This window comes from Ranitomeya variabilis, chromosome 7 (assembly GCF_051348905.1).
Source record: "Ranitomeya variabilis isolate aRanVar5 chromosome 7, aRanVar5.hap1, whole genome shotgun sequence".
In the NCBI taxonomy this organism is placed as follows: domain Eukaryota; kingdom Metazoa; phylum Chordata; class Amphibia; order Anura; family Dendrobatidae; genus Ranitomeya; species Ranitomeya variabilis.
The window spans coordinates 78,406,214-78,420,571 of NC_135238.1; the positions used below are offsets into that span (position 1 = coordinate 78,406,214).

General features: G+C 47.6%; 1 protein-coding gene across 3 annotated transcripts in view; it reads left to right on the plus strand.

Moving 5' to 3' along the window:
* The window catches only part of RHBDF1 (rhomboid 5 homolog 1), a 270,222-nt gene that overhangs the window by 143,749 nt on the left and 112,115 nt on the right, over nt 1-14,358 (plus strand). For all 3 annotated transcript variants that reach the window (XM_077275324.1, XM_077275323.1, XM_077275325.1), the window contains one exon: nt 13,391-13,521. In XM_077275324.1, coding sequence (XP_077131439.1) covers nt 13,391-13,521 — 131 coding nt within the window. The remainder of the gene's footprint in view (nt 1-13,390; nt 13,522-14,358) is intronic.

Sequence of the window (14,358 nt, forward strand, 5' to 3'; positions counted from 1 at the left end):
GAGCTGTCTTCAAGTCCCGGAACGCTGCTTCTTGTGACTCCTGCCATTGTATCTTCTTTCCCCGTTCCTTGGGGGAGCTTCCTTTCAGCAGGACTTGTAGATTGTGAGAACGGCGAGCAAAATTCTTCACGAAGCGCCGGTAGTACCCAGCGAGGCCCAAGAACGCCCGTACATCCTTAGCGGTCTCCGGTGTGGGCCACTCCTGGATTGCAGCAATCTTCTCCTGCGATGGCCGGACTCCTTCGGCGGACACCACATGCCCCAGGTACTCGATCTGTTCCCGGAACAAGTGACACTTCTGGGGCTTCACCTTAAGCCCGTATTTCAGCAACCGGTCTAGTACCTGTTCCAGTCGGCACAGATGTTCCTCGAATGTTGGGGCGTAGATGATGATGTCATCCAGATAAATGAGAGTGGCCTCGAAGTTCAAATCCCCCAGACACCGCTCCATTAATCGTTGGAAGGTGCCTGGAGCGTTGGCCAGCCCAAACGGCATTCGATTGAACTCAAATAGTCCCATGGGAAGGATGAACGCTGTCTTAGGACGATCTGCTTCTGTCATCGGGACCTGCCAGTATCCGCTGGCTAGGTCTAAGGTGGAAAAATATTTGGCCCGACCCAGCACGGAGAGAGACTCCTCGATACGGGGAAGTGGATAAGAGTCTCGGACGGTGCATGCATTTAGCTTACAATAGTCCACACAGAACCGGAGCGTGCCGTCCTTTTTCCGCACCAGCACGATCGGGGCAGCCCACGGGCTCTGACTCTCGCGGATCACTCCCTTTTGTAGCATCTGGCCTAACAACGTCTTTACTTCCTGGTACATCTGCGGGGGAATCTGTCTGTACCGCTCCCTGATGGGCACTGTATCTCCGGTCGGAATTCCATGTTCGATGGCCGTGGTACAGCCAAAATCATCTTCATGTTGCGCAAACACTTCAGCATAGTGTCCAAGGAGCCGCTGCACTCGCGAGACTTGTGATGGATCCAGACCCGGTAATTCTGCTCGCATATGTTCCAGAATAGTTTGACCTTTTCGGAACGCTATCAGCTCAGGATCCTGTGTAGACCGGACACTGACCATCCAGGGATCAGGGGAATCCACCTTTAACTGTAAAGTATCTGGAGGAGGCATCACTTCTAACGGTCGTAACACTTTGGCCATCTCACTTCGGACCCGTAGCACGACATCGTGTTCGTCCACATTCACACATCGCACTGGTACGGCCCCATTTTTAACAGTAGCCAGAGATCGGGCCACCAGCAGTCCTGTGGGCAAAGGGGACATAAAGGTGGGCTCAACCTGCACTTGCACTCCTTCCAGAGGGATGCGAGCTCGGATGGGCAGGGATATAACAGTCTGTCCTGGGGGAAACGTCACTTCTGCTGTCGGGGAGGTGATTACTTTCCCTAGTATGTCTCCCTCCTGAAAGGTCTCTTGCACACGGACTTCCCTCACTAACTGTCTGAACACGGAGCCTTGAGGTGTACTGGTCCCCCACTGATTGAGTGTCTCTTGTGTGGTCTCCCCTAACAGCAAACTGCCAAAGTCCTTCAATACATTCATCCCCAAAGTCACGATATGTTGTGGGCTGGGATCCCCCCGCGTCAACACAACCCCCCGGCGGCCCAGGTCTTTCCCACATAAAGATATTTGCATCCAGGTGACCCCTTCCACTGGGATGGGCAGCTGATTGGCGGCCTGCAACCGGATTACGGGGCCCCATTGGGGTCTGACTGACACAGGGAAGTGTTTTCTAAAATAGGCCTCGGGCATCGTCGTGACTTGAGATCCGGTGTCCACCAGACAACGTACAGCCCGCCCTTCAAACTCTGCCCAAACCAGGGGGCAGCTGGCAACCAAATTTTCGGGACTTTCACCACCCATCCGCGGGGATTCTGACTCCGAGCGTCGTCCCCTTAGCTCGGAGTCCTCTAGTTTAACGGCCGCCGTGACGAGGCCCTCCCTCTCCGGGGGCACTCCCGTGCGAAATGTCCTGCCTCCCCGCAACCATAGCAAGCACCGGGGACCGGATAATATCCTGAACGAGCGCCACGAGCTGGACTCCCAGACCCTTGCCCCCGGGGTAGCTCCCTTGGGCTTCGCGCATTTTTTTTAACTTCGGCCAGTTCCTCTCGGATTTGTTTGAGCTCCTGCCGCATCTCCTGAACCCACGACGGCTCACCCCCTCCTGGTGCAGCGGTCTGGATAACCCGAGCCTCTCCTGTCAGGACCGTCACCCCACTCTCTTTCTCCCGGGTGCGGGCCTCATTGCCTATGTCGGAGAAAGTCAGGCGCGGGTCGACCCGCACTCGTTCACGTAGAGCCTGTTTGGTCAACTCATCCCGCAGTCCCGTCACCAGTTGGTCGCGCAGGGTCACGTCAACATGTCCCATCCCCATACCATCTTTCCGCACGATTGCAATGTTTAGCTCTTGCAGAGCATTCATGTACTGAGTGACAGTCTCGCCCTCTTTTTGTCGCCGTCCAAACAACCGGGCCCGCAGCTCTCCCACGTCGGTGGGATCCCCGTGCGTCCCCTCTAACACATGTAACACCCCGGTAAAAGTATTCCGCTCTGTGGGGGGTCTCAACATCACTGAATCCCGAGCCTCTCCGTCTAAGGCCATAATGGCCACCTCTGCTTCCAGGGCTGGGGTCATAGGATGCATTCTCAATAGCCCCCTCATCCTTTCAGTCCAGCTCCACAACAACATGTTGCTCCCATTAAACTTGGGCAAATTGTTTAACATGGCCCCCAATGAGAGAGAAGCTCTAGGCCCAGCCCCATCCTCCGTATCTTCTGGCTCCTTCTTTGGATCCTGCATCCTGCCGACTACGCCAAATGTAGGGACCGCAGGTAAAGAAGGATGCAGGGACAAATAGGAGCCAGAAAGCAAATAGCGTTTTTAACTTTCTTTTTAACTTCCAACCAAAAAGATGACAAACGTTTTTCCACGCAGGGAACTTATATACAAGAACACAATCTCGCAGTAAATCCTAATTACTATATGACCGCCCTGAACTATACCCGTAGAACGCGGCAGCGCCTCACTAGTGACTCCCTACTAAGATAAAGTCAACAACGGTCACTTATCAGTGCTGGTTCAGCGATGTAGTCCTGACGGTGAGGCTCCGACAACGCCGTAGTCCTGATGGCGGAGGAAGGAGGTGTCTTCTGGCGACGGGCCCAGGCGTAGAGTCGAGTCCAGAATGTCTTTTGCGGTGCTGCGTTCCCTCCTGCAGGCGGACGTTGATCCGAGGTAACAGCCTCCCAGTCCAGAGAAGAGTCTTTTTGAGGAGGATTAGGAGAATAATCAGTATCAGTCACAGCTGAGACGAAACCATGCGAGTCCGTAGCACTCTCTGGCAAGGTGCTCTCAGGGAGCGCGGTAATACTGTCCCTGAGCTGGTCAGCACTACCCCTCTGCCTGGGGGGTCGCTGACGACGAATGCGCCTCTTTTTGGGGGCTCTGGTAGTTGCCCGCAGTGTCTGTTGCACGTTTTCCCCCTGCTTCCAGCAAGTCTCACTGCGGCCTGCACACTCACAACAACTGCGCTGCAGTTTCCTCTCCTCAGAGATTTCCCGCGCTTCTCTGCCCCTGCTTTCGCGCGTTTTGCTTTTTATCCTCTCCTCTCCCTGCGTCACTCTTCCTCCTGTCACATGAGCCTGGCTTCCCATGCACCCCTCAAATCCGTCCCCCGGAACCCCGACTCCCGGCAACAATGGTTCCACCCGTCTGCACAGCTCACCAGGTCCCTGTCCCCTACAGCAGCATCAGTATACTTATCCAAAGACGTGTAATAGCTAAATATGAGTAGACTACTCATTTTTTATATTAAAGGGAATCTGTCAGCAAGTTTTTGCTATGTAACCTGAGAGGCTCATAATATAGGGCAAGAGAGCCAGATTCCAGGGATATATCACTTACTAGGATGTGTGCTATAGTTTAAATACAATCAGTTTTATATCAGCAGGAGATTTTCACTACAGGACTAGATCTCATGTGCACAGCAATCCAGCTAATCTGTGTAACCCCACCCCATCACTGATTGGCAGCTTTCTGCCTATGCACAGTGTACACAGGAATCTGCCAATCAGTGGTGTGGGCGAGGTTATATACAGCCAAGATGTCTTAGCTCTTCTACAGCTACACCAGATAAAACAGGATTTTAGCATAAGTACACCAAAGCAGTGCAGTAAGGGACACATTCCAGGAATCAGGCTCTCTGCCTTACATTATGCTTCACTCCTGCTGACCAATTCCCTTTGGGGTAGTATAAATCAGTTAACTTTAAAAAAATCTTATAGGGTTAAATGTAGATTCATATTGATTGTCACACATCATGTGACATTTTGTTATCAATAATTTATTTTTGTTGCAAAGAGTATACTACAAAGAAGCTGGCAATGCCCTCTATTTGTTGGTTCCTTGTCTTTCACTGGTGGATGACAATCTATATATATAATTGTCTAAGGGGTACTTCCGTCTTTCTGTCTGCAACTTCCGTCACGGAAATCCCACGTCGCTGATTGGTCTTGCCAGCTGCCTGTCATGGCTGCCGCGACCAATCAGCGACGGGCACAGTCCGATTAGTCCCTCCCTACTCCCCTGCAGTCAGTGCCCGGTGCCCGCATACTCCCCTCCAGTCACTGCTCACACAGGGTTAATGCCAGCGGTAACGGACTGAGTTATGCCGTGGGTAACGCACTCCGTTACCGCTGCTATTAACCCTGTGTGTCCCCAACTTTTACTATTGATGCTGCCTAAGCAACATCAATAGTAAAAATATGTAATGTTAAAAATAATAAAAAAAAAACAAAAACCTGCTATTCTCACCCTCCGTCGTACGACGATGTGCTCGCGCCTGCCGCCATCTTCCGTTCCCAGAGATGCATTGCGAAATTCTGTGCTATATACTACATGGGCAGTTTTATATACTGCGTGGGCTGTGCTATATACTACGTGCCCTGTGTTATATACTGCGTGGCTGCTATATACTGCGTGGGCTGTGTTATATAGTACGTGGGCTGTGTAATATACTGTTTGGGCTGTGTTATATACTGTGTGGCCTGTATTAACGCATCGGGTATTCTAGAATATGTATGTATGTACAGGTCCTTCTCAAAAAATTAGCATATAGTGTTAAATTTCATTATTTACCATAATGTAATGATTACAATTAAACTTTCATATACTATAGATTCATTATCCACCAACTGAAATTTGTCAGGTCTTTTATTGTTTTAATACTGATGATTTTGGCATACAACTCCTGATAACCCAAAAAACCTGTCTCAATAAATTAGCATATTTCACCCGACCAATCAAATAAAAGTGTTTTTTAATACCAAACAAAAAAACCATCAAATAATAATGTTCAGTTATGCACTCAATACTTGGTCGGGAATCCTTTGGCAGAAATGACTGCTTCAATGCGGCGTGGCATGGAGGCAATCAGCCTGTGACACTGCTGAGATGTTATGGAGGCCCAGGATGCTTCAATAGCGGCCTTAAGCTCATCCAGAGTGTTGGGTCTTGCGTCTCTCAACTTTCTCTTCACAATATCCCACAGATTCTCTATGGGGTTCAGGTCAGGAGAGTTGGCAGGCCAATTGAGCACAGTAATACCATGGTCAGTAAACCATTTACCAGTGGTTTTGGCACTGTGAGCAGGTGCCAGGTCGTGCTGAAAAATGAAATCTTCATCTCCATAAAGCATTTCAGCCGATGGAAGCATGAAGTGCTCCAAAATCTCCTGATAGCTAGCTGCATTGACCCTGCCCTTGATGAAACACAGTGGACCAACACCAGCAGCTGACATGGCACCCCACACCATCACTGACTGTGGGTACTTGACACTGGACTTCAGGCATTTTGGCATTTCCTTCTCCCCAGTCTTCCTCCAGACTCTGGCACCTTGATTTCCGAATGACATGCAAAATTTGCTTTCATCAGAAAAAAGTACTTGGGACCACTTAGCAACAGTCCAGTGCTGCTTCTCTGTAGCCCAGGTCAGGCGCTTCTGCCGCTGTTTATGGTTCAAAAGTGGCTTTACCTGGGGAATGCGGCACCTGTAGCCCATTTCCTGCACACGCCTGTGCACGGTGGCTCTGGATGTTTCCACACCAGACTCAGTCCACTGCTTCCTCAGGTTCCGGTCACCTCTTCTCGTTGTACAGCGTTTTCTGCCACATTGTTTCCTTCCAACAGACTTACCATTGAGGTGCCTTGATACAGCACTCTGGGAACAGCCTATTTGTTGAGAAATTTCTTTCTGGGTCTTACCCTCTTGCTTGAGGGTGTCAATGATGGCCTTCTTGACATCTGTCAGGTCGCTAGTCTTACCCATGATGGGGGTTTTGAGTAATGAACCAGGCAGGGAGTTTTTAAAAGCCTCAGGTATCTTTTGCATGTGTTTAGAGTTAATTAGTTGATTCAGAAGATTAGGGTAATAGGTCGTTTAGAGAACCTTTTCTTGATATGCTAATTTATTGAGACAGGTTTTTTGGGTTATCAGGAGTTGTATGCCAAAATCATCAGTATTAAAACAATAAAAGACCTGACAAATTTCAGTTGGTGGATAATGAATCTATAGTATATGAAAGTTTAATTGTAATCATTACATTATGGTAAATAATGAAATTTAACACTATATGCTAATTTTTTGAGAAGGACCTGTATATAGCACAGGCCACGTAATATTTATCTGCTATATACTAAATGGCTCCTATATACTACGTGGCCTGTGCTATATACTATGTGGCTGCTATATACATACATACATACATATTCTAGAATACCCGATGCGTTAGAATCGGGCCACCATCTAGTATCCTATAAGGGTCTCCACTTCACACTGAATCTTTATTACTAGAAAGAACATGGAGGATTGGACCAATGGTCATGGTAAATGAGTGAGAGGGGAAACAACTGTGAAAGCCTTCTCTCCTGAGTATCCAAACCATAATTGGATTCCCAGTTTGGCCTTTCCTTGCCCGCCAACTCCCCTGATTTCCTTTTCCAACATGTATGCTACTGATAATTTTTCTATTTTAGAGTGAATTGAATGAAAAGGAATGCTTTTAGAAAGCCTGCTGAATTATAATTTAGATGTAAGCTGTGTTTATAAAGCCAAATAATGCCCCCCTTTCTTTAGTCGCTGGTAACACTCAATGCCTCGCTGTAGCACCACAAACAAAGAGAGGAAATAGAAGCTCAAAAACAAATTCTGATATTGGAAATGGAGTGCCCGAGTCACCAGCTTTCCATTTAGGTGTGTGCATTATGTTTTCCATTGTACAGCGGGCACCACTTACACAGTATTGTGCGAAAAAATACACTGGTTTAGGAAAAAACAACTATTCATGGACATTTGTGCGGAGCATAATATAGTTACAGAAATACACTTTGTTTTTATGTGCTAAAATAGTGTGCGATAAAGGACTTCAACAAACAGGGCAATGCCAGATTGTGGGGACAGCGCATGATTACTACTATAATGGTTATCACAAAGTATTATAATATTATTAATAATATATGGTAGCATAGCGACTGGTCATGTGAATGATGGATGGTATGTATCGCAGAGGTGGGTGGCCCTGTGATGGAAGCCTGGGTATGTTTTGCTCAAGCAGATCTACTGCTGAGGGGTTTGTTTACATTTGGAAGGCTTCCAGGTGATTGGAGAGATGGGTGGGTTCAGTCACCTACAAACCCAGCCAAAGAGGCGTGTCTGAACACATAAGATGGTTTTGTGTGTAAGGACCTGTGGTGATGTCACGCTCACCTGACTAGCCATGTGACAGGTACCTGGGTGTGGTTACACCTATGTAAAGGAGGTGTGTGTAGCACATGGTAAGAGAGATTGAGTGAGTGTCTGTCAGGGTGGACACACTTCCGTGTGTCCTGGCAGGACACTGCAGAATGGCCTGTGTGTTGGACGGTTCCAAGTGGGGACGTCCTGGAAGCACACAGAGACCATTCCAGGCTGGAGAGCCTGCGTGCTGGACATAGCACGGACGGTTGGTGTTGGAGACTCCTGGGAGTGGAGTCGTCCTGGAAGCACCTGGAGACCGTAGACCTGGACGGTCTGTGTTGAGGACATGGGACTGACCTGAAGTCAGTGTAAGGAGTGGAACTTCTGAGGTAACCCTGGACAACGGGATTATAATATACAGCAGAGAAGCCTATCTGCTACGTGAACTGTCTAATGTTTCATGGCTGTAATGAAATGGACTGTACCCTGTCTGGTTTATGCGGAGTTTGAATAAACCATATGGACTGATATGTGTGAGATATCGTGCCTGAAGTGTTTATCCTGCTGCCAAGCGAGTATCCCCAAGACCCGTAGCGGGTGAAACGCTACAATTGGTGGAGAATGCGGGCAAAGATCCGAAGAGCACATGTTGCAGCGCTGGCTGGTCTGAGCCAGAAGAGTGGACGGTCTTGAAAACCATGAGTAAATACTGACCGGGGTCAGTGAGAATTGTTATTGGTGGGATACCTTCGAGGAGAAGAGGGTCCCAGGAACCTGTGCGGCAATGACGGGTAACGGTCTTGAAAACCTTGTGTAAATACTGACCGGGGTCAGTGAGGAACTGCTGTTTATGGGATACCTCTGAGGAGAAGAGGGATCCGGGAACCTGTGTGGTAATGACAGGTAGCGGTCTTGAAAACCGTGAGTAAATACTGACCGGGGTCAGTGAGAAAACTGTTGTGTCTGGGCACCTCTGAGGCCGAGGGGTGTCCAGGAACCCGTGAAGTTGCCAACGGGTGACGGTCTGAAAACCTTGTATTATGCTGATCGGGATCAGTGAGAAACTATATTTGGGCTGTGTTAAAGCCGGGTGTGTAACAGACTGAAATCTGTGTTGTTCTGACCGGGGTCAGTGAGAGACTGAGTTTTTTTTTTCCTGAGAGTCAGCTTGCTGTGGCTCGGTGAGGTCACGAAGTTTGCTGTGGCTCAGTGGGGTCACGAAGGTGACAAGCGGCTTGCTGTGGATCGGCGGGTCCACGAAGGTGACAAGCGGCTGGCTGTTGGTCGGCGGGTCCACGAAGTTTCCGGTGCAGAGCCTTGTGAAGTCTAGCTGCAGTTGCAGCAAAGAGAGAAAAAAAAAGACATTGCTGGTTTAGAGCGTGCAGACTCTTAAAGGGCCAGAGTCACATTGGTGTGCTGTGCGAACTGGGGCCTGAGAGTATTGTGGGAAGTCCACAGGGTGTACCCGAGGGAAGGGGTGGTGTCCCTAAAAGGGGTGGAGTTCCGCCAAATGGTGGTTTCTAAGAAAAGGGGTGGAGTTCCGCCAAATGGTGGTTTCCAAGAAAAGGGGTGGAGTTCTGCCAAATGGTGGTTTCCAAAAAAGGGGCGGAGTCCCAAAAGGGGGCGGTAACCCAAAAGAGCGTAGTTGCCCAAAAGGGGGTGGAGTCCCAAAAGGGGGTAGTGACCCTAAAGGGGGCAGAGTCCCAAAAAGGGGCGGTAACCCGAATAGGGATGGCGGAAAAAAGAGGCGGTGGTGAATGCATCATTGGATAGTAGGCCGGACTGTAAGTTATCCTCAGACTTGTGGGAGGAGGGGGTTCCTCTACAGCTGGAGGATGGAAGTCTCATTACTGTTGCAGGGGCATACGTTAATTCAGTAATGGGTCTCAAAATTGACGGGTCAGACATCGGGGTGACCAGTGTGAAGGGTTCGTCTGCCCAACTTACCGACATGATGTCACCAAATGTGTACACCGAAATGACTGACAGTGATCTGGTAAATAGAACCTGTGAAGCTGACTCCCTGTTAGAAAGGAACTTGAGGGTTCACCGTACTGTGGGGTATGACACAAACTCCGGGGGTGACTGTGACATGTCATTACCAGTAGCAAACACTAGAGCTGAGTACGAGGTTGTGCGGACGGAGGCACTGACACAGGGGAAGGATAGTGCTCCCCAAGGTAAAGTCAGGATGGCAGGGGTAGCCATAACAGAAATTGTGACCTGTGTGAGGGGCGACTGCAGGTTACAGGACGACCGATTGGGTGGTGGTGACTCCCATTCAGATGTTGACGCCAGATGGAAGAGTTAGAGGCAGTGACTCCTCACTTAGCTCAGGGCTCAGGGACCTAAGCGGGAGATCCTGTAGCAGAAGAAATGACAAGGGGTCGTCCTTATCAAAGCGTGTGACGGAAATGGTTGACAGACGGTTTGACTGTCGACAGAGAAGGGTCTCTGGTCGGGTAATAGAAAGTGCCAAAGCCCCACGGCTTTAGGCAGAGGGGGGGAATATGTAGCATAGCGACTGGTCATGTGAATGATGGATGGTATGTATCGCAGAGGTGGGTGGCCCTGTGATGGAAGCCTGGGTATGTTTTGCTCAAGCAGATCTACTGCTGAGGGGTTTGTTTACATTGGGAAGACATCCAGGTGATTGGAGAGATGGGTGGGTTCAGTCACCTACAAACCCAGCCAAAGAGGCGTGTCTGAACACGTAAGATGGTTTTGTGTGTAAGGACCTGTGGTGATGTCACGCTCACCTGACTAGCCATGTGACAGGTACCTGGGTGTGGTTACACCTATGTAAAGGAGGTGTGTGTAGCACATGGTAAGAGAGATTGAGTGAGTGTCTGTCAGGGTGGACACACTTCCGTGTGTCCTGGCAGAACACTGCAGAATGGCCTGTGTGTTGGACGGTTCCAAGTGGGGACGTCCTGGAAGCACACAGAGACCATTCCAGGCTGGAGAGCCTGCGTGCTGGACATAGCACGGACGGTTGGTGTTGGAGACTCCTGGGAGTGGAGTCGTCCTGGAAGCACCTGGAGACCGTAGACCTGGACGGTCTGTGTTGAGGACCTGGGACTGACCTGAAGTCAGTGTAAGGAGTGGAACTTCTGAGGTAACCCTGGACAACGGGATTATAATATACAGCAGAGAAGCCTATCTGCTACGTGAACTGTCTAATGTTTCATGGCTGTAATGAAATGGACTGTACCATGTCTGGTTTATGCGGAGTTTGAATAAACCATATGGACTGATATGTGTGAGATATCGTGCCTGAAGTGTTTATCCTGCTGCCAAGCGAGTATCCCCAAGACCCGTAGCGGGTGAAACGCTACAATATGTTATAGTGGTCATAATGACAATCGCTATTAGAGGAAGAATGGCTTAGAAGGCTACTGAAGGATTGTAACATTGCGGATGGTTCCATCTTCGGCTGTTAATGTGGTCCAGTGATCGTCATGAACCATGCTTGTTATTCCGTTTCACTAAGTGGTTATTGTGAATGATGTTTTTGGCCGCTGGTTGTAAACGATTAACAGAGATGTTAATTGATGTTTTTTTGTAGAATGCACTAGAGTTCTTTCTTTTGATAAACTCCAGGTTGGCATTTTAGAGTATGGTTTTGCTGTCAGATTTGACTTTATGGATAAAGTAACAGTAAGAAGACCAACTGTTTGAGGTCTGTTACATTCTCATTACTATTTTTCTTACCTCCAATATTTTATCTGTGGCTTCATTTCTCCTATGGAATATAACATTAGATTGTTAAAGTGATTGTCAAGGATTTTTAGAAAAAAAAATTGGCTGCATAGGTGATGTGACAAAGTAGATCAGTAATTTGTACATTTTTATGGTCACCTGGTAAATCTCCCAATGTCCCAACTCTACTGCCCCATTCCCACTGTCCTATTAGCTGTCCTGCTTTTTTTGACTATCCACACAGTGGTCACCATACTACCGTCCCCGATTAGACCAGTCAGAAGGTCATTACTGCACAACTTCTAACAAAGACTGCCAGCATTTGGGGATTTACCTGGCTGCCCTTTTGTAGAAAGAGGATTACTACCAAAAAAATAGATTTACTATGTGGTATTTTATTTTAGCTATAGGTCACTAGTAGAGTTGGTACAAATTTATTCATTGTTGCGGCGTGACACATATGCCATGACACACCATGCCGGTTAATCAAAAGGTGAGACATGGACGCCATCAGGTAAGGCTTCTTTCACACTTCCGTCGGTACCGTCGGTACGGGGCCGTCACGACGCGTCGGCGCGACGTACCAACGGAAGTGTTTGCTTTCACATTTCCGTCTGCGTTGCCGAGCAGGAAAGATCGTGAGAGCGATATTTCCTGCTGGGCATGCGCAGTGTGAAACACTGGATGCGACGTATGGAAAAACGTTCCCTTGAACGTTTTTCTGAGACGATGGTCCGCCAAAACCCGACACATCCAGTGGACGACGCATGCAGCGTATGGCCATACGTCGCAATGCGTAGCTAATGCGTTGCTAATGCAAGTTTATGGAGAAAAAATGCATCCTGCAGGCAACTTTGCAGGATCCGTTTTTTCTCCAAAACGACGCATTGCGACATTGGCCAAACGACGGAAGTGTGAAAGAGGCCTAAGAGGCGGTACTACCTCTCCCATTTCAGCAACCACAGACCGCTGTTATGGCCGATGGAATGGGACTTGCAGTTTTTTTTTTTTGTTCCAACTGTAGACGATGAGTGATGGCATCTGTCACCTGTGTTCTGAGTATACATGTCTGATGGAAGGCTTGAATGCAATGTGTATGGAGCCTACAGTATATTAGGTTATATATTATTGGTTCTTCTACCACATCTTTTACTATTCAGATATATATTTTTTTATCTTGAACTCCCCCTTTAAAGCATACATTGCTGTTAGGGTATGTTTTCATGATCAGTAAATACTGCGGGTTGGTCACGGTGTACTTGTGCAGCATCCAACTTACAGCATCCAGATGTTACAGCATAGTGGATGGCATTTTAAGAAATCCCATGTCCACTATGCGTCTAGAAATGTCCATGGCGCACCAGCAGAGACAGACATGTGGTGTGTCTTCCCAGACTGCAGCATGTATATATATCTTGCGGAGACGCGAGCCTCCATAAGATAAATGCTGCCTGTACAATGTATTGGACGCGGTGAATCCGCACGGTTCAGTGAACACATGCGGAATCACCTGCGTTCAATAGCCGGCAGCGCTTTGGACACAATGGACGTACACTGCATCCAAAGCGCTGCCAATTCCTGATCGTGTTCATTATAGCCTTAGAGTGTGACAGCGCCTGTGTCAGCCTTTCAGGACTATGCCTTATGAAATAACAAGGATTTAGCAATGGTAACAGTTACACAATTTCCAGTCATGTACAGTAGTTCTCCTCTTGAGAGTTTTCTGAACAGAGCAGTTTTCTCTCTTTGTACAGATTTATATTCGTCATTGTTATAAGTCATGCAGGATGTTTAGATGTGTGAATGGCTTTACCTTAGAAGAACTCAATAATATACAATATATAATTTAATCATTTGCTGCCTACAATATGTCCTACAGATCAATATATTCGGCCTCAGTGGTAATAAATCTTTTTCTCCTTTCAGCCCATAAAGCGGCAGACATTTTTACGAAGTGTGAGTATGCCAGTTGAGAATACGAGAATCCCTTCACCTCCTAATGACCCAAAGCGGCCAATTTTACAACGACAGACCTCAATCACCCAGACCATAAAAAGGTAAGAATGGACTGATAGTACTGCTCAAGCTACTGTTTTATAGAATCATGTGCTATATTCCAAGATAATATTGCTAAATATATTCTTTTTTATTTAAACAAGTAGCAAAATACCCACGGCTCGCTGAAAACGATATGTTACATTGTTGGTTGCGCTTGCTAAGGTTACATTTTCAGTTTCACCCTGAAGTTGACATCTTGAGCGTTTAAAATTAGTTTTTTCATCTCTTCTTTCTTGTTAGTTTGGAAAAATGTGTGACTGCCTCACAGTCAGACTGGTCTAGTTGTCCATAGCAACCAATCACAGCTCAGCTTTCACTTTACCTCAGCAGCTTCAATGCTGAAAGCTGCACTCTGGTTGCTACAGGCAACCAGAGCGCACTTACTCTGAGGCAATTCTCATAAATGAGGCCCCAGTTACTTCCACAACAGCTGTAATTACAGATTTTAGAGCAGCTTATTAGGTTGCCCCACATTAACAACTGTTTGGTTGCTGCCCCTTTTAAGAGCGACTCTTTGGGCGCTGTCGCTTTAATTCTAGAAGACTGTTTGGGCAAAAACTGTGGTTTTGCGCTCAACACACAGACACCCATTGTCTCCTTTACTTCTATAGAGCCTAAATTCGGAAGGCTGAATTTCATAAAGCGGGGGAGATTTTGAGCTTTAATGTTTGCAGTATTTTTAGTCTGGTGTTAGACCAAAATTTCACTCAAAATCGGGTGAAAAATATGGTTTTGTGTTCAGCGGGCCACCACACACAAATTTTCTACTTTATATATATATATATATAGATTAGAAATACATATCTGATGAAGACTTCGATTAGATCCATTGTAAA